The sequence below is a fragment of the Neofelis nebulosa genome, chromosome 9, assembly GCF_028018385.1.
Source record: "Neofelis nebulosa isolate mNeoNeb1 chromosome 9, mNeoNeb1.pri, whole genome shotgun sequence".
NCBI lineage: Eukaryota > Metazoa > Chordata > Mammalia > Carnivora > Felidae > Neofelis > Neofelis nebulosa.
In genome coordinates, this window is record NC_080790.1 from 140,233,334 (window position 1) to 140,257,757 (window position 24,424).

General features: G+C 65.3%; 2 protein-coding genes across 5 annotated transcripts in view; one reads left to right on the top strand and one right to left on the bottom strand.

The window, feature by feature from the left end:
- MTG2 (mitochondrial ribosome associated GTPase 2) overlaps window positions 1-16,417 on the top strand; it is a 243,062-nt gene extending 226,645 nt beyond the window's left edge. For all 3 annotated transcript variants that reach the window (XM_058686141.1, XM_058686142.1, XM_058686143.1), the window contains exon 8: window positions 16,400-16,417. The gene's annotated coding sequence lies outside the window, so the exon portion shown is untranslated. The remainder of the gene's footprint in view (window positions 1-16,399) is intronic.
- On the bottom strand, window positions 2,916-12,930 carry GATA5 (GATA binding protein 5). Of its 2 annotated transcripts, none has more exons than XM_058686165.1 (6): window positions 11,958-12,928; window positions 10,621-10,796; window positions 5,981-6,106; window positions 5,080-5,167; window positions 4,635-4,762; window positions 2,916-4,282 (listed from the first exon to the last, which is right to left on the bottom strand). In XM_058686165.1, exons 1-6 carry the CDS (start codon window positions 12,499-12,501, stop codon window positions 4,127-4,129), a joined length of 1,218 nt encoding a protein of 405 aa, XP_058542148.1. In that variant the 5' UTR covers window positions 12,502-12,928; the 3' UTR covers window positions 2,916-4,126. The 2 variants fall into 2 exon arrangements, 1 of the variants encoding a protein (XP_058542148.1); XR_009249157.1 differs by having other exon boundaries at window positions 4,171-4,282; window positions 5,018-5,167; window positions 11,958-12,930.
- Window positions 16,418-24,424: the final 8,007 nt, after the last annotated feature.

Below are 24,424 nucleotides of genomic sequence, written 5' to 3' on the forward strand. Positions count from 1 at the left end.
CCGAGAGCCCTTTATCAGATAATAAATAAGGCGGCTGGAGCCGTCGGTGTCAACATCTTGGCGTGCGTCACAGGGCATTGGGGGTGGGGGGGCTGCCTGCCACGGCCTCCGAGTGGTCGTCTAGGGCCGGCCGCCCCCACCCCGGCTCCAGCCGGGCTGTGGGGCTCAGCCAGCCCCCTCCCCTTTGGGGCCCGTTCAGCGGCTGCCGCAGCGCCTGTGGGAGGAAGGACGGGGACCCCCGCCCCCTGGCGCCCGCAGCCTCGCGGCCTCAGGGGGCACCTGGCCTCTCTGGCCTCCGTCGGCCGAATGGGGGTCCCCCTGGGGGCTGGGACCCCGGCCTCGTCGTCCTCTCCCTGAGTGCCTGTCCACGCGGCCTGGAGGAGGGCAGCCCCTGGGCCGCCACTAGCTGTCCACGGTTCGTGGTGAAGGAAAGCAGTGAGAAATTACAAAGGCGTGGTCCCTTTCCCAGAGACAGCGGCCGGCTGTGTTTGGTGGCAGAATGGCCTGTTTTTGATGACGGTGACAGCAGTAACTGTTCTTTTCTAAGAAACGGCCTTATTTGGTCAAATAAAAAGCTGGTACCCTGCGTGGCTCGCCCCAAAGAACCCTTTTCCCTTCTTAAGGAGCTCGCTCCATTTTCCACGCAGGTCTGCAGGGCTGTGGGAGGGGGAGACCTGGGCTGCAGGGGGTCAGCTGGGGCGGGCGCGGAGGCACCGAGTGGGGCCGCAGCACAAGGGCCCGAGGGGACGCACGTGCACCCTGGCGTGGGCTTGGGACACACTCTCGGCTAAACGCAGTGGCGTTCGGAGAAGCGGGGAAGCAGCTGCCCCCGGGTGTCGCCCACCCTGGGTCCGTCCGAGAGGACGTGCGGGCGGGGTCCCCTCTGAGGAGCCCTGCGACCCCGTCCTTGGCACGCCCTGGAGTGAAGCGTTGGGCTTCAAGTGCGTGTGTGTGTGTGTGTGTGTGTGGGGACCCCAGCTGAGGGGACTCCGGGCGTCACCCCTTCCTCTGTGTCCTCAGCTCTGCCCGCATCAAGGCACCCGGATGGACCCCAGCGGGGGCTCAATGGACGGGACAGCCGCAGGGTCGGGTCCCCTCCTGCCGGCTCTGGGGCGGCTCTAGCTGGGAAGGTGACGGGAATCGAGTGCACGGTCAGGCAGCACGGACGGAGCGGCCTTTCCTTCTGTCCGGCGGCTCCGATGAGCGGCCGGCTGCCCACGCCCGCCAGCCTCCCCGGCCCATCCGGTGGTTTCCGGCCAGCCAGGCGGAGCCGAGGGTGGGCTGGCAGGAGGAAGCACCACAGGAAGGGGGTATTGGCGGCCATATGGAGGCTCCGGGTCCCGAAGCTTCCGGCCCCGAAGGGGCACTGGGGGGAAAGGCTTAAATTAGCAGCAACGCTCATGCCCAGAGGTAGGGCGCTCAGCCTCCCTCGTCCTGGGCACGGCACATCCAACAATGAAAAAAACGGAAGAGATGGCTTCTTCCTTCCCTCGTCGTCAACCCCCCCTTCCTGTCAGGATCCCTGTTCATGGGCAGGGAGCCGGCGGGCTGGGACATCCAGTCGCCCCTCCTCTTTGTGAGGACCCTACCTGTCCTACTGTGGACACCTCCAGGAAGCCTCCCTGGGTTGGGGAGTGCAGAACGCCACTCCTGGATACGGGGACCTCCAGGCCCGGACCAGCTGCGCACGTGTGTGCATCACTTGGCCACAGGCACATGGCACCCTCCCCCTGCAGATGGGGAGACCGAGGCTCCGACAAAAGCCACTGGGTTCCCAAGTGGTAGCACCGCTGGGTGAGAGGATGCCATGCTGTCCCTCCAAGCCCAGGCCTCCATGTGGGCCCCTCAGTGGCCAGGTGCCTTGTGCCAACGCTCGGAGCCCTGGTCTCCCCCATCGGAGAAGAGGGGACCCACACCAGCCCCCTCGCAGGGGGACAGGGCGGCGCGCAATGCAAGCCCAGAGGAGGTCCTCGAGGGTGCCGGGTGGCCTCCCGCCTCTCCTGCCCTCCGGGGCCTCTGCTCCCTCACCTGGAGCCTGGGCGCCACCCCCCCCCCCCCCGGCCCCCAATGGCCCCGGAGGACGGACGTTGCCCCCCGCGCAGCTGCTTGGGCTGGGAAGGCCGAGCAGGGAGTTGCCGCTTGGTTCTTCCAAAATAACGGTGAGGGCCTCTCGCTCGGGACCCGACGCCTGGTCGGGGGTGGGGAGGCAGGAAGGGGGCACCGCCCTGCCCAACTGGGCGGCTCCTCACCTGCTCTCCCGTGAGTAGCCTCCCGGGAAGGGCAGCCCGAGGCCTGTGGGCACGGAGACGGGATGGCAGCGGGGTCTCCCCGCCCCGACAGGGGCGTCCTGTCCGGGCTGAGCCCCCTCCGCCAGGCACGTCCGCGCACGGGCACCCCGCCTGCAGGTGCCACACGGTGGGAGGCAGCAGCACCTGGCTCGCCCGCCGCACCCCAGTCAGAAGCGCCAGGCCTACATGCGGACACCGGGGCACATGGGGACCAGTGCCCCGAACGTCAGCGCGTTCCCCGTGCCCTGACTGCGGCCCAGAGCAGCAGCACGTGGCAGGACAGGGCCTCAGACCCGGGTCCTCCTGACCGCGCAGGGGTGGCTTCTCCGCGTGTGGGCCCCCAGGCCGGCCCAGCGTCCCTCTCCTGTGCCGGTGGGCGACCTCAAAGGCACTCCGTGTTTGAGGGTCTCCTGGTCGACCCGGCGTGGTCAGCAAGGTCCAGCAGACCAACACATGGAGACAAGTGTCCGCAAGGAGAGGCGGCCTGAGTGAGCACCGGACCCGCGGCTGACCCGGCGGGCAGGGACCGGGCTGCGAAATCCCACAGGCGTCGGCGAAAGAAATGCAAAATCGACACCTTTATTTTACATTTTTTACTCATGGCATCGTTCATCTTTAAAAAAAAAAAAAAAAAAAAAAGACAAGACAAGGTCACGTGTAAATTGTGCTGCTCGAACTGGAGGTACAGCCTCAGGAGGACGCGTTCTGGAAGCTAACGCCAGGGACCACGGTGTTTAAACACGAAACGCGAGCCTCAGCCAGGAGGCTTGGCGGCTGGCAGCTGCTCCTGCTGTCTCGGATGTTTGCTGGCGAAAGGCGGCGACTGAGCGGAAACGAGGCCAAGGCCCCTGGCCAGGCGTGCCCCGCTCCCCTCCATGCCTCATTGTCTCCCCGACCCCGGTGGCTGCTCGTCATTCGGTTCCTTGGGCACAGCTCCTTCTAGCCGGCTTGACCAACTAAGGGGTCACCCCAGCGTGGGGGGAGGGCTTCCGCAAGGGGGGTTAGTAAGAATTTCTCTGGGACAAGCCAGCTGGGATGATCCGAGGTAGGCCAGGACATGCGGTCACCCCACCACCAGCACTGACAGTGCCTGTGGGGTCAGCACAGGACCCCAGGTCCTTCACTCTGTCAGAATCAGTCACGATACACAGATTCAGTCAGAATGAGGCCCTTTACTGCCCCCTCTGGGGAAATCATCCAAATAAATACACAAGTAGACGACGACGCTGGTGTGAATGGCTTGCCCTTGGGGTGGCATGCTGGCACAGTGCACAACCTGCACATCTGTCCCTAGCAGCCCTTCACTCACAGGGAGGGAAAGTTCTCTGTGCCGTGTCTTTATCCGTCAAATGTGAGAAAAGGAACAGATCCCGAGCCTGAGGAGGTCCCATGTCGGGCGGCTCCCCTCATTCACGTTGCCTGCTTGACCTCGGCCCTTTCATTTGTGATCCTGGTTTTACAACAGGTGGCTTTTTTGTTGTTGTTTGTTTTTTTCCAACTGCCACAATGTGCCAACACGGCGATGGCAGATGTGGACAAGAGAACTGTTGGTAGTGGGCCCTCCAGGTCAGCCCCGGCTGGAGTGGCCCAGTGTCACACAGCCTTTGGGGGAGTCCCCTTCTGTCTGCAGGCGGGGCTCAAGGGCTTCTCATTAGCCTCTCCCCCTCTCCGGGGCCTGACCGCCGTCTGTACAGAAGACCTCCCCGCCACCGTGTTGAGGGATGCCCAGCGCCTCAAGATCCCGCTGGCTCGTCTTCTGGTGGATGGACCTGACGGTCTCCCTCTGCTGTGCTGGAGCCAGGCAGGCAGCGAGGCGGGTCCGATGGACGCCCGAGGCCCTAGGCCAAGGCCAGTGCACACCAGGCCTCCTGGCACAGGGTCCCGCCGAGGCCAGCCTGGGGGCCCAGGGCTGCAGAGGGGAAGGCAAAGTCCTCGGGCTCGAACTTGAACTCCAAGTGGCCGGGAGCCAGGGGGTCGTTCACCTGGCCAGAGGCCTGCAGGGGGAACAGGGGAAGCACGAGAATGCAGGAATGGCCAGTAGGCCTCGCTTGGCGTAGGGAGCCCTCGGGACCGGGACGTTTGCCGTAAGAGGCCTTCTCAGACCCTGGAAGAGGGCAGGAGGCCCCGTGTGACGGACAGGACAACACATGAGGGCGTTCAGCCTGGAGCGTGCCACAGGTGTGCTGCTGGAACCAATGGCCAACTGAGTGCCCAGCCCTGAGCTCCTTCCTGGGAGAGGCCCTTGGGGGCGCTGATGGGGGTCTGACCTGGTGGGCGAGTCAGGGTTCCCTGAGGAGGTGCCCGGGAGCCAGCTCTGGGTCCCCGGTTCCACCCCACCTGACTTACCTGGGAGGTGACGCTGGACCCAGGGCACGAAGGGGATGCCAGGTTGGATTTGGGTTTCAATGTAGCTGCTGAGCTCTCAGTGTCCGGGACAGCGGGCGGGGAGGCCGCCGGGTTCCCTGTGCTGCATCCTGGAAGGGGGGGGCACATCCAGCTGTACTGGTCACTTAATGGGTCAGAGGCACTGGGTGTGGCACCCTCGACCTGCCCTGCTGCCCCTCAGCTGGGTAGGCTCGCACTGCCCGGCCCCTCCCCAGACCGGACGGGTCCCGGGGCAGAATCAGGGGTACTTGTGCTTTGGGAGGACGATGCTTGAACTAAACGTGCAAATCTCTACTGGTGGAAATTTGCGACACTCCAAGCGACTCCAAGGGGCGAACGTGTACCCCGCAGGAGGGCTGGGGACTGGCCTCTTCCTGGCATCCCGATGGGCCCCGGTCCCTCACACCTGAAGAGCCCTTGGTCTTCGCAGCGTTCTTGGGCTTGCGTTTCCGCGTCTGGATGCTTTCCTTCTTCATCGCCAGGGGCCGAGGCACCTGGCAGGGGCAGGCAGGGGAGGGTGACTGGTCCTGTCTCTTCTCACCCTTGGGCCTCTTGAATGGCCACATGCCCTGATGTCAGCCCTGCAGAGCTAGTCACTCTGGGAGGTGACCGAGTCGTCAGAGCCCTTGGTGGGCTGCTGGCCCTGGGCTTGGGGCCTTCCTCCCGGCAAAGCGGGCAAGAGCCAGTCCAGGCCCAACCCCCCAGGGCTGTAGGGTCCAGGAGGGCTCTAGGGGCGCACAGAGGCCACACCAGGGGGCCTAGCCCCTGTCTCAGGTTGAATGGCTGCAGACCTGCCTCAGCGACGCTGAGCCTCAGTAGGCCCATCTGTGAAAAGGGCCTAACGGTAACCGCATAGGCCTGGACCGCGTCGTCAGTGGAGGCCACACGGGGAAACACGCTCGGCCCCGCTCTGCCACCTGCCTCCCCAGGGCCCCGTGTCTCACGTGACCCGAAGAGGGCAGCCCCGCCCCTGCCTCCCCCCTCCCGTCCACTCGCCACGCCCCCATGCCCCGCCCCCAACTCCCCCGCCCCACCCAGTCCTCACCCGGGCCCCTGCCCCACCCATGGCCCGCCTTCCCCTTTCCCCGCCTTCCCCCCTCCACTCACCCCGCCCCGCCCCGTCCAGTCCTCACCACCCCACCCCCCACGTGGCCCCGCCCCTGCCCCACCCGTGCCCCCTCCAGTCACCCCGGCCCCGCCCCCCAGTCCTCACCCGGGCCCGGGCCCCACCCAGGACCCGCCCCGCCCCGTTCACTCACCCAGGCCCCGCCCCCCCCGTCCTCCCCCCGCCCACCCCGTCCGCTCACCCCGTGCAGCTTCATGTACAGACCGCAGGCGTTGCACACCGGCTCGCCGTCCGCGTTGCGCCGCCACAGCGTGGTGTTGGTCGTGTGGCAGTTGCTGCAGCAGAGGCCAGCGCGGCGGGACGAGGACTGTGCATGGGGGAGGCTGGTGTGAGCCGGGGGCCGGGGCCCTGCTGCTCCACCTCCCGGCCAGACGGTGACGCTCGGAGGCAGGAGCACTGGACCCAGAGTCAACCAGGGTCCGCCCGAGTCTCTCCCCGGGAAGCCGAGGCCACATCCTGACTCTGTCTGGAAGGCAGCTGCTCTTACTGGACACGATTTGAGTTTCCTCTCCCTGCCCCGGCCCTGTCTCCCATCTGCCTCTGGGTGCCAGGAGCTACGCACAAGGGGGCGCCCTCCTGCGGCCCACCCCGGCCCCGGGATCCCCACCCCCGCCAGTCCACCCACCTTCCTGGCATGGCAGGGGGCCTTAGGACCTTCCCCAGGCTGCCATATGTAGCAAAAAACAAGCAAACAAAAACTACACACACCAGGATGCCAGCTAGATGCGAACTTCGGATATGCAACAATACTTCGCAGAAGTGTGCCTCCGTGCAGTATTTGGGACATACACTAAAATGCTAATTGCTGTTTATCCGAAATTCACATTTGACTGTCTTGTATGTGACCCTGACCTACCCCTTTGGGCTGCACCGAGGTCCCCGCTTCCTCTCCCCATCCAGCTGCTCCCTTAGAGCTCATACTGCCGTCACACCTCCCAGAAAAGTTGCACCATCATTGAAAAGTAGGAGTCCGAACCCCTCCCCTTGGGCCATCATGCCTCCTCATGCTGAATCCTTCCTACGGAACCACTCAGGCCAGGGCACAAAGGTGTCAATGCGGGGCCTTGAACGTCAGTGCTGGTTTTCAGCAGCACTCACGAGTACACACACAGAGCTCGCCTGCACCTCCCACAAACGTCCTCACGGTCGCCTGTGCGTCGTCTTGCGAGAAGAGAAGCCTCGGTTCCGCCCCGCAGCCGCGCACCCCCCCCCCCACAGGTGTGGAAACAACCACAGGAGGAATCGATGCCCCGTGTGTGTGTGTGTGTGTGTGTGTGTGTGTGTGTGTGTGTAGAAAACAGCCCAGAAGTCCAAGAGCCGTCTCTCTGTACCCTGGGAGTGCAAGGGAAAAATCTGGAGCCTGGATTAAGCAGTGAATTCTTTCCTAGTGAACATAAATTAAAATTAGTAAAAAGAGGGGAAGAAAGGACCTGGAAAAAAATTTAAAAAGTTTGTTCGTTTGTATTTTCCTCTCCCCTCATCGGGCTGTGTGCTACAGATGGGGCACCGAGGCTCAGAGATGCTGCTGGGCCGGAGGCATCGGGGTGGACAGAACCGCCCCCCTGAGCCCAGGACACTGCGGGGACACATCCCCGGTGCCGTCCCTACCCCGACAGACGCCCGAGCCTCTGTCCTTCCTCGCTGCCTGCACAAGCGGCCAGGCCTGGCCACTCTCTGGGCCCCCTCGCTGCCAGGCCTCCCCCCCGCTGTATTTTGTTTTCTTCTTTGGTCTGTTCTTTTCAAAAGAAGTTAAACTTCAAAGCCTGCTGGCTGCAGCAGCTCCAGGCTCCGCACGCGTCTGATTCAAGTGAAGAAATCAGGACGCTGGGCAGCCCAGCCAGGGCGGGCTGAGAGCCGGAGCGGGGAGCAGGGAGAGGGGCCGCTGCTGCTCCTCCTCGGCTGGGAGGGGTGAGGCCAGCTCACACAGCGAAAACCACTTTTCAAAGTAAGAGACGCAGCTCGAAACTCACAACAAGAGGTACAGCGGGGGGAGGGGGGATGGCCCCATTTCAAGTGGGTCCCCTCATCCCGCTCTCGGAAAAGGACACGGTCGACGCTTAACCTGATAAAGCGTGTGTCCCTTGCTGGCCAAGGGCAGACCGTGCCAGGGAGGAGCCCGTGAGGCGGACTGTGCAGGAAGGAAAACCCGGGGTCCTCAGTCAAGGTCCAGATTTGCTCCTGGAAGGATGCGGGGCCCCTTCCTGGAGGTGGCGCCGGGGGCCCCTCTGGCCTTGGCCGCAGGGCTCTGACGTTGGGGTGGGGTGGGGCTGGGGGGGGGGAGGGCTCTGAGCACCTGGCCACACAAGCAGGCACGCAGGGGTCTGTGGGGCCACCTCAACTCTCCCCACTCGCTCGCCCACACTGACAGAAGCCTCAGGTAAGAGGTTCGTGCCTGTGACTAAGGAGGCACCCAGGATGCAAAGGGCAGAAAAGATATGAACTCCTTTGGGACTGGGGGTGAGGCCTAGGGGGTGGTGGACGCACACTTGTTATTGTCACATTCCTGTGTTGTTGGTGACAAGTTTCTAGAGCTTCTGTAATCATTTGAAAGAAGGTTAGGACAATTCTCTCCGGGGGCATCGGTGCTGGCCACCCATGAGGGAGAGTGAGGCATGAGCAGGGACAAGTCTGGGGTGACTGGCCCAGCCCCGCCACGGCTGCCTTGGGGCCTGGGCTCTGGTCCCAGCACTCTCCGAGAATCTCTGAGTTTCCACACGAGCCCGGCCCCGCCAGCCGGGTCACCCTCCCTGAGTGCCAGGCAGGAGCCCAGAGACAAATCAGAGGAAAACCATCCATGAGGAGCCAGCTCGGAGGAGAGGGGAGTACGACCCCTCTAGGAACACCGTCCCCCGTTCCTAGGCTCGTCCCGCATTCAGATCTGCATGGGCCTGGACGCAGGGATGACCAGCTGACCACCCTCTGAGGCCGGCCACCTCGGAGGGGCGGGGGGGGGGGGTAAGTTGAGGGCATTCTCCACCCTACAAAGCGTCCTTAAAGCTAATCATTCCTTGTGCCCCGGACCAGGACGCGGAGGCCGCACCAGTCCACAGAGCGGGCTAAGGCCTGTCCAAGCACCCCACCTAAAGTAATCTTTCCAACGGAGCAGGGGGACAGTGTGTGCAGGGGCCTCAGCCCAAGACCCAAGACAGGTGCATCACCAGGGGGGCGGGGCACACGGGAGCCCGAGGCAGACAGTCCTCGGAACCCAGCCAGGCCCTACTGCGCGGGGCTGCTGGGGGAAGCCACTCTCTGAGTGCCTTGAGCCCTGGGGTCATCACAGGGCTGCTGTGAAGGTGAATGCCTCAATGCCTCATGGCCCCTGCCTGCTTACCCCCCCATCAGGAATTTTCTGCTGGGAGGTGAGCCCTGTGAGGGGTGGGGGGCAGAGACGGGAGGATCCGAACCTTCTCTTCCTGTTTACCAGTGTTCCCATCCCCACCCCCCAGGGGAGAAGGGAGGGAGCAGAGGAGCAGCCGGCTTGCTCCCTGGGAGTTGGGGGGGGGGTCAGTCCCCCAGGACACCTCTCCTTTAGCCTGTTTCCCCATCTGTGAGGGCCACACCAGGTGCCAAGCCAGTGCTGTGCATGTGTGTGTGTGTGTGGGGGGGGAGTGGGCATGATCACAGGGGCAGAAATATAAGTGAGGAGGTGATATGGATTCTGAGGTATCCCCCCCTTCCAGGAGGCACAGTGTGGGTGGAGGGGAATTAGGGGACCTGCGGACCCCAAACTCCAGGCTAGAACAGGGAGAGAAAAACAGTGGCTTCCCCAAACTGCCTGGGTCAGTGCTGCCTCCTGCCTGCCTGGTCTGGAGCCTGGATCGGTCGGGCGCCTCCACAGCCCAGGTCTGGGTTTCCCGAAAAGGGCCAGCGACTGAGCACCAGGCAGCCCAGAACAGCCACCACGGCAGGCAGGCCGGCCGGGCCACCTGCAGCAGCCGTCAGGGACGAGCCCCCCACCCACCCTCCGATGCACCAGAACCGGACAGAGCCGGCTGACCGGCCATGACAGGGCTCACACCAGCATTAGAGCAGAAGGCCTGGCATCCCCAGAAACAGCCATGCCCGGACCCAGGACTCAGGAGTCACTGTGGCCTCACTAACTTTAGACAGCTTGCAAAGGCGGGCCCTGCCATGCGCAGAATTACTCGAACCTCCAAGTTCGCCGGTGAGACGGCACAGAACCAGTGCCTCGAAACCTTCACACAGCCTCCGGGGACTCTGCCCGGCTGGGGGCAAAAGTGAGTCCCCGGTCCTCTCCGCTCAACATCCAGCCACACGCCAGGAGAAACCAAAAGTGAAAACAAGTTTCGCGCGTGGAACCACCGCAGACCCGGTCTCAGCTCCAGCCCCCTGGTATCGGGGGGGGGGGGGAAGTGCCCCCCAAGAGCAGGGGTCCCCAGGACCCCTCCTGCATTGGATTTCAACCCCCTGCCACAAAGCCACCACCCAGCGGCCACCTTTCCCTCCAAACCCCACGCCCGGGGCCATGTCACCTTGCGCCCCCTGCCACCCTCGGAGCCGCAGGGCTGAGCCCCAGGAGGCCGCTTGGGTCCACAGCCATCCTGTGCCCCGGGTCCCGGGCAGAGTCACCGGGTGGCCCTTCTTCCGGGGAGGCCCACAGACCCAGGGCAGCACCGCCTTGGGTTCCGTGAGCCCAGCCCTTCTGCGGAGGCGCGCAGGGCAGGGCAGGGCCCGTGGCGGGGCCTGGGCCTCCCGGCGGCTCCCGGCTCCCGGATGGACAGCAGACAGCGCTCCCAGGGCCCTGCTGGGGCACCCAGCCTCTCTGGGGACTCAGCTCGGCCCCCTGCAGGCGGCACTCACCAGGCGCTTCTGTGGGCGCACGAGCGGCCTGTTGACTCCGTTCATCTTGTGGTAGAGGCCGCAGGCGTTGCACAGGTAGTGGCCGGTGCCGTCACGGCGCCACAACGGCGTGGAGAGGGCCCCGCAGTTGACACACTCGCGACCCTCGCCAGGGAGCTCTTCCAGGAAGTCCGGCACTGGGGGGACAGGCAGCTGGTCGCGGGCCGAGGCACTGCCCTTCCCCGGGGCCCAGCGTCTGCTGCGTCTTCCCGCTGCGTGTGCCCCTGGCTTTCCTTTTATTTGAACATTTGTTTCGTCTAATTTCACTTTAAAGCTTAACTTTACATATTATAAAGTTTGTGCCAGATTAAAAGAGAAGCTGGTTAGGTTGCCTTGCCGGGTGGGGGAAAGTCAGTCAGTCAGACCCCCGGGCGGCAACAGAATGGTTCCCCTTAGAACCGAGGTGTAATTTAATCCCCTGGGGAGGCGGAGTGGTCAGCACCGGCGGAGGCAGGTGGCCCCAGGGCCTCGGCCTCTGCAAAACGGGACGTTAGGAGCGCCGGGCTGAGTGGATGGTGCCATCCCACAGAGCCTGCAGCCCCTGCCTTTCCTGTCGGCTTTGCTCGGGTGGCGACCACCGTGGAACACAGCTGGGCCTGTGCCACCGCTCAGGGGCCCGCGGGGCAGAAGGGAGAGGTCCCCGGCTCCCTCCCCGGCGGCACCGGGTGCCCTGTGGGGGCCGGGTGGAGGTCAGTCCTGCGGGAGCCGCCCTGGGTGAAGGCGGTGGGGACCCGCTTCCTGCGCCATGGAGGCAGTCGGGGCGGAGGCGGCTTGGGGGTGGGCCTGCGAGGCTGCGCCCTTGAAGTAGGGCGGCCCAGGGGCTTCCCGCCTGCGGCGAACACAGGCGTGCCCCCCCCCCCCCCCCCCGGAGCAAATGCGCCTGAGGGGCCTGGAATCCGATTATCCAAATTGGCACCCCCGGGGCGGGCGGTGAGCCACTGAAGCCAGGTCTCAAATTAGAATATGTAAACATTCTAGAAGGAGCAGAGTGTGGCCGCTTACTGAAATAAATCGTATTCTGAATTTTATAAAAACCACTTAGAAACTTCTCATAAGAGCGTATGAGGTGAGCTCGGCTGGTGAGACCCAGGGGGTTGGGTTCAGGAGAAAGGAAGCCCAGGACGGCAGTTTTGGTCTCAGGGTGGGTGACATTGTGGCAGATGCTGTATTCTGCCCGCCTGTACTTGTCCCGCAGTTTTGGGCCTGGCGGGGGTGAGGGGGGTGGCGCCGGAGCCTTGGCCGGGTGCAGGACTGCACCCCGGTAGGCCCAGCACCCAGCACCCCAGGGTCACACTCACCGAAGGTGGCTCTGCGGCTCGGGAGGCCAGTCGGGCGGCCCTGGAGGCCGTGCAGGACGCTGCCTTCGAAGGGTCCGGAGGTCCAGGACGGGGCCACCTCGGTGCTCACGTAGGCGGGGTAGGCGGCGGGGTAGGACGCGCCCACCGGCCGCCCCAGGGGGGCCGGGTACTGCTCGCGCGCCAGCAGCGCGCCCTGGTAGGCGCCGCCGTCCCGGGTCCCCGTGCCGCCCCCACTGCCGGGCCCGGGGGGGCCGTGCGGAAAGGGGCAGGCGGTGGCTCCGGGCGGCTGGGCGGCCGGCGGGTGCGGGCCGCCGGAGCCGAAGGCTGAGGAGTCTGCGGCCGCCGCCTGCGCCCAGCCGGGGTGCGCGCCTAGCCCGGGGGCCTGGGGGCCCGGCTCGCACGCCGGCAGGTAGGGCAGCATGGAGGGGACGCGCGCGGGCGGCACGAACACCGGGGAGCCGGCGCCCGGCGCGTGCAGAAAGGCGCCCGAGTCGGCGTAGGCGGCCTGGCTGGGGCTCGGGGCCAGCGCCAGGCTCTGGTACATCTTCCCCGACGCGGCCCGGACCCGCGGGGAGGGGGCGCCGGCGTCGAGTTCCCGGGCGCTGTGCGCCGCCTCGGCGCCCGCGTCCCCGCTCCGCAGCGGGCCGCGGGGTCAGCACGGCGGGGCGCGGGTGGCCCCCGGCGGCCCCGGCGCAGCCCGAACGCCGAGCTCACCTCCTCCACGGCCGGGCCTCCGAGCTTCCCGGGGTGCGCTCGCCAGGGCCCGCGGTCGGGGGGGGGGGGGCGGGGGCGCCGCGCTGGGAGAGGGCGCCGGGCCCGGTGGGGCGCTCACGGGCTGGGGGCGAGGAGCGGAGGGCGCGGTGGTCTCGGCGGGCGGGCGACAGGCGGGCTGGAGACTGGGAGCCCGGGGCCGCGCGGTCCCGCAGGGAATCCCGGCGCCCGCCGCCCCTCCCCTCCCCTCCCCTCCCCTCCCCTCCCCTCCCCTCCTTCCCTCTCCTCCTCTCCTTCCCTCCTCTCCCCTCCCCTCCCCTCCCTCCTCTCCCCTCCTCTCTCCTCCCTTCCCGCGGGGTCAGCGCTGGGGCTGCGGCCGCCGCGCCACGTGACCGGAGCAGGCCCCGTCGCCTGTCCCGGACAGGGACGCGGGGCACCCGGAGCCCAGTCCCCGCTGAAGCGGGCGGTGAGAACCGGCCGGTGCTCGGTGGGGGTGCCGGGCCAGCTGGGACGCGGGGACGTCCCCAAATTTGTTCTGGGCGGGGCGGGGGGGGGGGGAACTCGCGGACCCCCACCCCTCGGTCGTCGCCAGCCCCGCTCGCACCGAGGCCGGCCTGGCGTCCGTTTGGGGCCCTGCGGAGGAGTCCGAGAGCCCGAGTCCGCTGCCGCTCACGCCGTGGTGGGGCCCCGTCTCTGCACCCGGACTCGGGGCCCAGCGCCAGGATCCGGCTTCCACGGGGACCGCCCAGCTCGGTGTCCCTGGGCTGGAGCCGGGTGGACGAGGCCCTCCCGCCCAGAGTCCAGCCGGAGTCCCGCAGTTTCCTCAGTTTCTGACCGCGCGGGATCCCACTGGGGCCGGGCGGAGGTGAGGGGGTGAAGGCCGGGCGCCACCTGTCTGTGCTCCTTGTCGCCTCGCCCCCCCCCCCACGCCCCCCGCGGACGTTCCCTGGGCCCAGGCGGTGGGGTGGGGAGCGGGGTCTCCCGAAGGTCTCCTCCAGGACCCAGGAGTGTGGGATGGGTGGGAGGCCACCTGGGTCCCTGAGGTGCCCCCTGGCACTCCCTGGGTGGCCCCCTGGTGGCAGCACTGTGGCAGAGATGGCCTTTCCCTCAGCCTCCTGCTGGATGCCCCAGCCTCCTCTCCTCCACAGGCCCCAAGCTCTCTGCTGCTGTCACAGCACTGACTGGGTGACCCTGGCTGGGCAAGAGCAGAACTTACCAGACAGCCCTTGAATGCGGGACTTGGCGCTGTGAATGTCCTTCCTTTAAGAAATGGGCCCTTGGCTCACCTTTGCCCATGGCACCTCCATGGTGGCCTAGACTCTGGGGCTCTAGGCCTGCGGGAGGGGGGGGGTGCGAAACGGCCACCGCTTGCGCCCCTCCCTGCGTTCCCTGTGCTGACAGCAGGCAGGGATTTGGGGTGCTCTTTGAGGCACCCAGGGTGAACCTGGCTGGGCTGCCCAGGAAGCACTGTCCTGGGAGGTGGCAGGGAAGGCCCCCCACTCACACCCTGGCTGGAGACCCCGCAGAAGTTTCCAGGGCAGGCCCCTGATTCTCCACAAGCCTTGTCAGGTGCCATGGGGAAGGGGAGCATGGCCTTGGGGCAGGTGGCCTTGGGGCTGCGGACTGCTTCCCTGCCCCTATGCTCCCCCAACCCCTCCACTCCTCCCCCCTCCCCCACCCCATCCCTCCACCCCTCCCCCACCCCATCCTTCCACCCCTCTCCCACCCCTCCCGCCTCCCCTATCCCCCACCCCCCAACCCCCACCCCTCCACACCCTAACCCCTCCACCCTCCACCCCTCCGAGCTCCCATCCACCTACAGGGATGGACTCCTGTGGTGCCCGCTCTCCCCACCTACCTCTGGAGTCTGAGCCGGGGCCCCTCCTTTGCCCATCTCTCTCTAGACTTTGCCAGTGGATCTATCTTTCCCTCTTTCAGCTCTTTCAAAGTGGGTCCCCGAAGGACGGAGAGGTGTCCCCGTGCTACTCAGGGTCCTAGAAGCTCGCTGTGCCAGGGGCGCCTCGCAGCTCTGGAGGGCCCAAAGCAGGTCGAACCCCACTCCTTCTGCCCTCAGAGCCCAGGTTACTGAGAAAGTGGACATGGAAAGGGGGGATGTCCCGCCAGTGCCACTGGCGGTGAAGAGAGGCGAGACAGGGAGACCCCACCCCCACCCCCCAAGGAAAGGTCCAGAGAAGAAGGAAAGATCCACGACCAGCCTGGGATCAGGCTGGGGCTGTGGGTCAGGGGCTTGTCTTCTGTACCAGGCATAAACTGCCATCAGTCCTCGAACAGCAAGTTCCAGCATCCGTGGGCCACGTGCTTTGTCCTGTGGCGTTTCCTCTTAATTCTCGCGTCAGTCTCGGGATGTACATGATGTTATTATTATTCCCGTTACAAACAGGTAAACAGGTGACAGAGAGGTTAGCTAACGTGCCCAAGGTCACCCAGCAAATAATTAAACCGGGTAATTAAAACAAATGCACACCATTCATAAGGGAGGCAATGTCCGGTCGCTTTTTCTGTATTCACCAATCTCTAGAATGGACATGAATTAGTTTCACAATTAAAAGGCTGAGGCTCTTCTTCCAGGAGAATGTGGAGGCGGGGGTGGGGTGGGGTGAAAGCTGCCTCTAAATCCTGGTCTCCAACCGAGGAGCTTACTCTCGAAAGCCCCCTCACTGGCTCCCACACAGGACCTTCTGCTGTGTCCAGGGCTGTGCTGCCTCCCCTGCGGTCCTGGGGCAACAGCCCCCTGGGGTTGGGACGGGAGCCCACCGCCCTGGAGCCTAGAGGCTGCGGTGGTATTTCCTGCCCCCACTCCGGGAGCCGGACCCCCTGCCCGCCGTCCCCCACCTTGGGGCGCAGCCACATGGCGGGGGGTGTAGGGACAGTGGTTGTCTGCAGCAGCCTCTGGCCTCTTCACAGATCACTTCCACTTGAACCAAAAAGAAAGGCATCTCAGCCCGAACGGCAAAGCCCAGGTCCTTTCCCACCCCAGGCCTGCCTTGCCCAGCCTCCCCCTACCCCCCACAAAGGCCTTCTGCGCCACTGCCCCTCAGGAGGGAGGCAGGCGCCCCAGTCCCCCCACCCCCCGCTAGCCCCTCCAGCTGCAAGCCTGCCTCTCCCTTAAGCCTTTGCCCATACTGCTCTTCAACATGGAGGACCCTTCCTTTGCTCTCTTTTCTACTTGATGAACTCCTACACATCCCTCAAGGCCCAGCTTGCAAATCCCCTTCAGTCTGGCTTTCCCTGATAAATTGCTCTCCCCCTCCCTTGTGCCGCATCATGTTTTGTGGTCAGTTGGCCGTGTTCCTGTTCTGCCTTCTCAGCAGACACTGAACCTCGAGGAAAGTTTTGGGGCCAGCAGGTCTGAGCACGAACGTGAAGCTGTCAGACCGTCAGGGCTCCTCGTTGTCATCTCAGGGCTGTGTGACCTTGGGTGAAATACTTTTCTCTCTGCACCTCTGCTCATCTGCAATGTGGGGGGTAACAGTGGTGCCTGCCCTCCCACTGGCTTTGGGAAGAGTTAGTGGGACTCAGGGTCTGGCCCAGGAGGGTACCCTGCAGGCCTGAGGCAGGTGTGTAGGGAAACCAGGGGAGGGAGCAGAGCACTGGGGCTCCAGGATCTCAGCCGCAGACAGGTAGAGACTGTGCAGTTGGGTTCCCTGGGCCCTGAGAGCAGGACCAGGGAGGCACAGGAAGAAATTTCGGCCCCAGAGGTCAGCCATGAGTGTCCCCCCCATCCCCCACACCTCCCCCGGCTTCCCTCTGGCGACCTGGTCAGGGTGGCTGGAAGGGGACACGTCTCTGATGTGGAGACCCCACCCCCATGAGATAAGAGGGTTGGCCTGTTGGGCCCCCCGTGACCAGGCAGAGTTCCTCTTCCAGGGCCCTGAGGAGCTGTGTTCGGGGGCCTTGGGGAGAAAGATCCCCAGGATGGGAGTGGCCACGAGCAGGTGGGGGACAGGGCAGGGGGTGCTCCCCGGCCTGCTGGGCTCTGGGGTTTCACTGGCCCAGCGGCTGCCTCCTCCCAGCCCCGGAGCTGAGGAACCAGTCTAGCTGCAACACATATACTGACAGAAGAGAAAACAGTCTCCATTGGTTGGGGGGAGAAGGGGGGCTAGGGCCTCCAGACCTGCTCCCAAGAGGGACCCAGGCCTTGCCTCACCCAAAGCCCGAGGGGCCTTGGCCCTCTTCCAGGGATGGCCCCGGGCAGGGTTCTTGCCCCCCACACACTGACTTAGCTGTGGCCCAGGCAGCTGTCTGTCCACCCCAGGGAAGGGGTGTGGTGCCCAGGAACTAGGCCCCCAGGTTGGGGGGGACTGTGTGTGTCACCCACAGGACTGGGGAGGAGGCTGGCCTCGCCTGAACCTCAAGCCCCTCTCGCTGCGTTCAAGTGTGGCGGGGGGGCGGTTAAGGAAAGGAGGCCTGGGGGGACTGGGGGGCCTGGGAGCTCAGAGCTCCTTCCCAGTTATTTAGGGCAGCCCTATGCCCCTTCATCCAGGGCGGGGGAAAGCCAGGTCAAAGCCCCTTTTCCTGTCCTCTGAGTGGACCCCTCTTTCCCCAGGCTCCACCCTTGCCAAGCTGTGACCTGCCCCCACCCGGAGCCTCAGAGCTGCCCCTCAGGGGAATGAGGTGGAATCCACATGGGGGGCGCTTCGGGGCTTCCCTAGCACGCACGACCTCGAACGACAGAACTGACCAGGGAGGTCAGGGAGGATGGGACCTTTGGGGGTGGGACTGGAGGGGCTGGGGCGTCCTACAGTGTGGGAATTCAGCAAGGCCGGGGTAAGGTGAGGACGCTACCCTGTCCTTAGGGTACCGCCGAGCTCAAGAACCCAAGGCCGGCCTGGGCCTGCCTGTCCCTCTGGCCTGTGTCCCCCGTGCCTAGAGCTGGGGCAAGGGGCAGCCACTGCTGGAGGCAGGGGCCGCGTGCCTGGGGGCATGTCCCCTCTCTGCCGGTTCCCCCTGAGCTGTAGCTAATCTTGCCACTCTCAGCAACACCCCTCCCCCCCTCCCCAGTGCCTGCCTGGGCCTGAGATGTCATGTGTTTTAATGCTTTTGAAGCTGAGGGCCATCTGGGGAGTGTGGGGTTCTCGCTCCCATTTTATAGATGAGAAAACTGAGGCTTACCCAGAAAGACTGGTCCCAGACCCTGGACTGGGCAGAGTTGGAGGCGGGCCTGGAGCCCCTGTCCCCAGAGACTCTCGGGTCACCCTGCCGGCCCACACGGGGCTCCTCCGGGACAGACAGCCCTTGGAGGGACTTCATCGTCCTCCCGACCCACAGGCCCGGCCGGCAGGAGACGCCGCGCCTTACAAACAGCCTGCACTGGAGATGACCCGGAGGGGCCTCGAGCCGGCTGCCGGGAAAAGGGGAGCAGGAAAGGAAAACAGTTCACGGGCCGCAGTATCATTTATGTAACCTAATCTAGTTTCAAAGCCCCTTCCTGACGTCCCTCGGCATTAAACCCGGCAGGCCAGGTCACCAGACAACCCACTTAGAGAGGGGCCCTCTGGGGAGGGACTTAGGCAGGTTTGTTTTTGGGGAGATGTAATCACCCTCCGAGGGGCTTATCTCCCGGTTCGGTGGGACCGTGGTGTGACTGCAGCACTGGCAAATGTCCTGTCACGTGACGAGATATTTACGACCGGCTGCCAGGCCTGGGAGCTCCCCCGGTCGGCGAGCCCACGAGGGAGGGCGTTCTGGGGCCTCGGTGCCGGAGCAGGGACGGGAGACCGGCAGGGGCCAAGAGCGCACAGGACCTGGCCGTCGGGCGGGGAGGCCCGTGATGCCGGGGTCTCTGGCTCCTCCGGGCCTGGGCTCGAGTAGGACGGGCAGAGGGACCCCCTCACATCTCTTAGGTGTACATTACCTCAGCGTGAGCGACATCACGCTCGGCGCCTGGAGACCAGGCTGGGCCACGGCTAATAAAACAGCCCGACTCTCGTGCTGGCCCTGGTGACGGCTCGCTGTCCCGTCAGATCAGCCGCCAGCCTGACCTTGAGGAGGATCGTGTGGTCCCTGGGACCTCCGAGGCCGTGTGTCCCCGACTTTGCCAGAGCAGATGAAAACGAAACCGTGTGTTGCCCGTGGAATCACAGCACTTGACTTAAAAGGGATGCCCCATGGCTCTGGCCAGAGGAGCTCCCACTCGAGGGACATTCCTCGCCAGTCCTTCCCTAGACCATGGTTTTGCCCAAGCATGTCAGGATGCAGGATCGTTGTCTATGACTCCCCAACCTCTGTTTTTTGTTTTGTTTTGTTTTGTTTTGTTTTTTGCATAAAGCCATAAAGCTCCCCCCGCCCCAGGGGCTCTTGCCCTCTGCAAACACGTCCCTTCAGGTCCCTGAAGGACTGTGTTATCTGGAGGGCGTGGAGGGCGACACACGCCCTTAGAAGTAAAAAGTGGCCAAAGTGGTTGGGGTCTTGGGAATTCTGTCCGTAAAAATTAACCCGAAACTGTGCTGGGCTTTATTCCGCTCTCTCTAATCTGCTGTGGGCCTGCCGCCAGCCGTCCTCACTTCGGGTGGGGGGGGGGCGCGTCGCTGCCCCTGCCTCTGCCCACGTCCTGCCTGTGCGGCTCACGGCTGTGATGACCCAGGCTGTGTGTGACCCACACTGGGGACAGGACAGCCCTGGCCGCTCGGCACGGACAGAACGGCACCGTCGGTTTCTGGGGAGACTCCTTTGCAGCAGCCCATGGGCCTAGACGGGGTCTCCCCGGGATGTTAGGATTCCCACACCCCGTGTTCCCGCACGCACACGAGGTCCCGTGTGGACAGCGGGAGCCGCAGCGCTAGGCCCCAATCTTGGCCCCGTCTGCTGGCGTGCTGTGGGTCCTCCTGGAGCTCAGCTGCACCTGCTTTGCGGCGGGGGGGACGGTGCCACTGTAACCTTTCCTCGGGGCTCAGAGGCTCAGAGCGGGGGGCAGACCGGCCTCACCAGGCCCTGATCTTCAGCTCCGGGGACAGCCCCTCGGTCCTGTGTGCAGAGTGTCACTGAGGCCCAACCTGGAGGGTTGGGGTCCTTATGGCCACTTTAAGCGTCTTTGCAGGGGCTGTGCTCCTGCTTGTGGCCCGGGGTCGGAGCTCCTGCGCAGGGCGCTGGGTGCCGACGCCCTCGGTAAACCCCCAAACGTGAACATGCTCGCACACGCAGGCACACTCACACATGCGGGTACCCACGCAAGCACGAGTCTGCCTGCACGTGTCCATCCTGATGGGCGGAAGGCCACTTGGGGAAACCCCGGGGGAGAAACCAGTTGGAAGAAACAGGATGGCTCGGGAAATACCCCCGTCTTCCTGCCTTCCTCCCGCATGCTGTCTTCCCATTTCCAAAATGACGTCAGCTGGGGGGGGCCCGGAAAAACCCACATGTGGGCCAGTGGGACCTGCTCGCTGCTACTTGGCCCAAAAGCTTGTGAATGACAGTGACAGAGGTCCCGGGCAGCATCCCTGCCTGCTGCCAGCCTCATGGGTGGGGGCACCCTCCGGGAGGGGGGAAGAGGGGAGGGGGCCACCCTTCCCCAGAGACAGGCTGGAGCGTTACTGGGTGCCACGCCGAGGGCCGGGAGGCGCTGCCTCTAGGTTCTGGCCCCGTCCCCTCCTGGTCCCCCCTGGTCCTGCCGCCTCATCAGCTCAAAGGCACAGGAACTTCTGCTCATTGGATCCACAGCTGGAGGGACGGCTCAGAGCTGGCTGGAGGAGAGGAAGCCACAGGCCCCTCCCGTGGTCCCCCCGCCGCTGGACTCAGGAAGGAGGCATCGTGGGGGTCGGCGGAGAGGCCCCAGTTAAACTTGAGCTTGGGACAAGCGGCAGTGTTCGTATCAGGACGTGTCCCGCAGTATCCAGGACATATTTATACCAAGAATGTACCTGTGGTTTTGCTGAAGCTCATATTTGACGGGACGGCCTGTGTTTTATCTGGCACCCCAGGGAGAACTGTGGCCCCCGCACAGCCGGCTGGAGGGGTCCAGGCAGGGTCTGCCCCTCCCTGAACGGGTGGCTGGGGGGCCCTCGGGCCACTCGCCCCTCTGCCTGCAGGGTGTAAGTGCAGGCTCCCTCTGCACTGGTCAGGCCTCCAGAGGTGGGGGTGGGGAGGTCCCAAGCCAGGGTCAGGCCTGCGCCCTGTGAGGCTCAGAGCGGCTGGGGCTCCGCGGGTGGGGCCAGCACCACCTGATTGTCCCGTCCCCCATAAGGGGACTTCCGGGACTTCCCAGATGCCCCTCCGAGGCCAGTCCGATGGCGCCGGGGGTGGGCAGGCGAGAGGGCCACTTGCTGCTGGGCACACGGCCTATTTCGCTGGTTGCAACTGTGCGTGTGAATGAAGCGTTCCGAATACTCCCCTTCAACCGGACGAGCAGGATTGGGGCTGCCAGGGCCTCGAACCAAGGGGTCTGGGGGTCGTCTCGGTGAGCTGCCTCGGCCCCCCATCCCCCAAGGCCAGCAACAGGCACGTGGCATCCCCTCGGCACCCACTCGGGTTTCCCGGATGGCAGCTCACCTGGGGAGGTAGTTGGGCAGGGCTGGGTGGTGACCCCTGGCCCCGTGAGTAACGAGCTGCTGTGGGAGGACCGGATGGCTTCCTCCCTCTTGACCGTGGGTGTGTGGGGCGGGGGGGGGGGGTCGCCTGGCGTGGCCTGGCATGACCTCTGCCCGCCACTCCAGAGGGAAGCCCCCGGGGCCACCTCCTCAGGATCCTGGGCGGCTTCAGTGTGGAGGCAGCCGGGTGGCTGGCGAGCCTTCTGCCCGGCGGCCTCTTTAAGGCTCTCTTGCTTTCATCTTCAGAAGAATTTCCTTCCTTTTCTTCCCCTCTTCCCTGTCTGCTCTGCCCTCCTCCCTTCCGCTAGGCCAGGCCGCTAGGCTGCTTGCACTCTCCTTTCTGGCTCCCTGAGGGGATTCCCAGCAAGGTGCTCCCTAGTCCCGTGTCACCCTGGGCCGGGGTCTCCTGGGCGCTTCTGGACTGTGGTGGGGTGGGGGCGGGGGGGGGGGACAGCCCAGGAGCCCCCCTCCCGCGCCCCCCCACCCCCTGCCTCTGGCAGCAGTGCGCTGGGTTTCCCGCCGAGAGCAGAAGTCGATGGCATCCCAGCTGCCTGTGCTCAACGTACAGGCTCCAGGGGGTGTCGGACCGAGGCCACCAGCCCCCCTGCAGCCGGCAGCAGAGGACCCGCTGAGAACCCAGAGGCGGTAAAAGGGTTCCAAGCACCCCTTTTATTTCCACCCTTTAAAGTTTTTGTGCTTTCCGTATTTCCCACGATGAACAAATAGTAGGCAGGTAAATAAATGCAAATGCGGAGCGCCAGGGTGGCTCAGTCGCTTAAGCATCTGACTTGGCTCGGGTGAGTTCGAGCCCCGCGTCGGGCTCCTTGCTGACCGCTAGGAGCCTGGAGCCTGTTTCGGATTCCGTGTCTCCCTCTCTCTCTGCTCCTCCCCCACTCACGTTCTGTCTCTCAAAAATAAATAAACATTAAAAAAAAAGCTTTATAAACGCAAATGCACTGGGGACAGGTAACAGTTGTCTGGTTTGGCTGAAGATGCTCCTGGGGTTCCAGGAACCCTGCGTGGGGGGTGAGTGGAAGGGGCCTTGACTCGGGCGTGGCTCCAGCCTCTCGGTTCACAGGGAACCTCTTCCCGGAGAGGAGGGGAGCCAAGGTGTCCTGGGGGGCTGTCTGAGCACCCGGGTGTGGGGTGCCTTTCTGAGGACCTCGCTCGTTTTCTCCACGGGCCCCGGGCTCCGGGAGCGAGGGCACGGAGGGCCAAGCTCACGCGCGCTTCGGGCACACGTGCGCACACACGCACGAGCGAACGTGCACACCTGCCTGTACGCCAGGTGTGTGGTGCACGTGGGTGGCTTGACGGTGAGGAAGTTTCTTCTGTTCCGGTTGGCCCCCCTCCCTGAGTCGGTCCCTGCTCCTCTGCTCCAGTCTGGCCGGGCGTTTCTCAGGCCGTGATGGCTGCATCCGGAGCAGCCCTCGGACCGGTCACTCCTAGGTGGGCAGTTGGCGGGGACGCTGACCTCCAAGTTGACCACCTGGGCCCTGCAGCTCCCTGACAGGGCGCTCGGCGAGACCCCTGGGCCACAGAAGGATTGACTGCGGGTGTGGCTTTAGCAGAAGCCTCCTTCTTGGGAGGTACACGTTCTGCGCCCCCCAGTGCCCGGGAGCCAGCAGCCCTGCCGGCCCCTCGATGTTCAGGGGCCTCGTGCGGTACGTCAGCCGTGTCCCCTGCTCTGGGGGCTTCTGGAGCCGGCGCAGGCAGCAGAGCGTTAGCCTTCCCTGCTGGGGGGGTGCAGGCTCTCTGGGAGGACGGACGGGAGCTGCTGTCTGCCCATACCCCGGGAGCCTTGCCCGCGTGTGGCCGTGTTCAGGGGCCGCCGCAGGGCGAATTTCCATCTAGGACTTGGCTGTCACCTAGGAGGGGGTCGGGTCCAGCCCCGCTCCTAGGGCTCTGTGTCCGGGCTCCTCTTCCTGGAAGGCGGGAGGTCTTGTCTCGGGGTGAAGGTCCGGGGCTCGCCTCCTCCCGCAGGCTGGGTCAGTGGACAGCCTCCTGGGGCAGCTCTGGGCCCTGGGGGGGCCGGTCATCCAGGAATGGGGCTGCTCTGTCCCTGGCAGGTGGTGTGGTTTCCAAGCCTCGCTGCCCGGATCCGCAGTGGGGGTGTCGTCGGGAAGGGAGCAGGGCCCCGGCACCACCCTCTGCAAAGTCCCGGCTCTGGGTGGCAGGGCGGGAAGACCGCTCTCTGCCGTCCTGGCCTCCGAGGCCCAGAGGGAGGCCTCACAGGTCAGCGGTTCCCCGCTCGCCCCCAGTTCACGGGTCCAGTGCCGCCCAGAGCTCGCCGGGGAGGCGCCCAGCTCGTTCAGCTGTCTGGCTTCGGCCGCTGACCCCTCAGTTGGGAGAGCAGGTGAGCAGCGTGGTGGACGCCCCTCCAGGCTGACCCCAGGGCGGCCGCCCCCTCCAGCCCCGAATCCGCCCCGTCCCAGGCCGCGCCTGCCTCCGCCGCACCGCCCGGCGCTCGCCAGCCCTTTCCTCACGCGCCAAGAATTTCCCGAGCCGCCACGGCCGCAGCTGGGACGTTTCTGCACATGGATCCTTGCGAAGAAAACCAGCGTCTCCTGTCTCCTGATGATGCAGATGCCTGCTGGCGTCCGGGGCCCCACAGTCCCCCTGCCCCCGCTCGGCGGCCTGTGGAGAGATAAGGGGCGGCTGGCATCTGTCTCGGGGCCGGGGGAGCCGCCCCTGCACGTTGGCAGGGAGGCGCCAGAGGCGGCCGCAGACCCCCGGGCAGCTCCTGCCCCCCCCTTCCCTCTGGGACTGCAGAAAGACCCCCCCGCCCCGCCAAAGGCCACACATATACCGGGAGACCCACGGCAGCCAGCCGGGGGGCGAAGTGCTTGGAGGGGTCCCGGCACGTGGCCACACCCCTTCCTGGGGGGCCGCCGTCTCCAGGTCAGTCTGCTGGAGCCGGGCTGGCCCAGGGGGAGCAACCAGGCCTGGGGTCAGACTGGCAGGCCAGCAGGCGTGGCCCGGCCCCCCGAGCCCCAGAGCGGGGCGGCCGTGGAGAAGCCGGAGGAGGCGCAGGCGCTCAGGCCCCGGGAGGCCACTCGGAGACGGCCAGGGGAGCCCTGAGGAGGCTGAGGAGGGCCCGCCCCCCCCAGCGCCCCCCCCCCGGCACCGCTGGGCACGGCTGTGCACCCTGCACGCGACTTCCTCTTGTCAGAGGTCCTTGAGGTTGGAGGCTTCCAACGGGCAGCCGTGTGG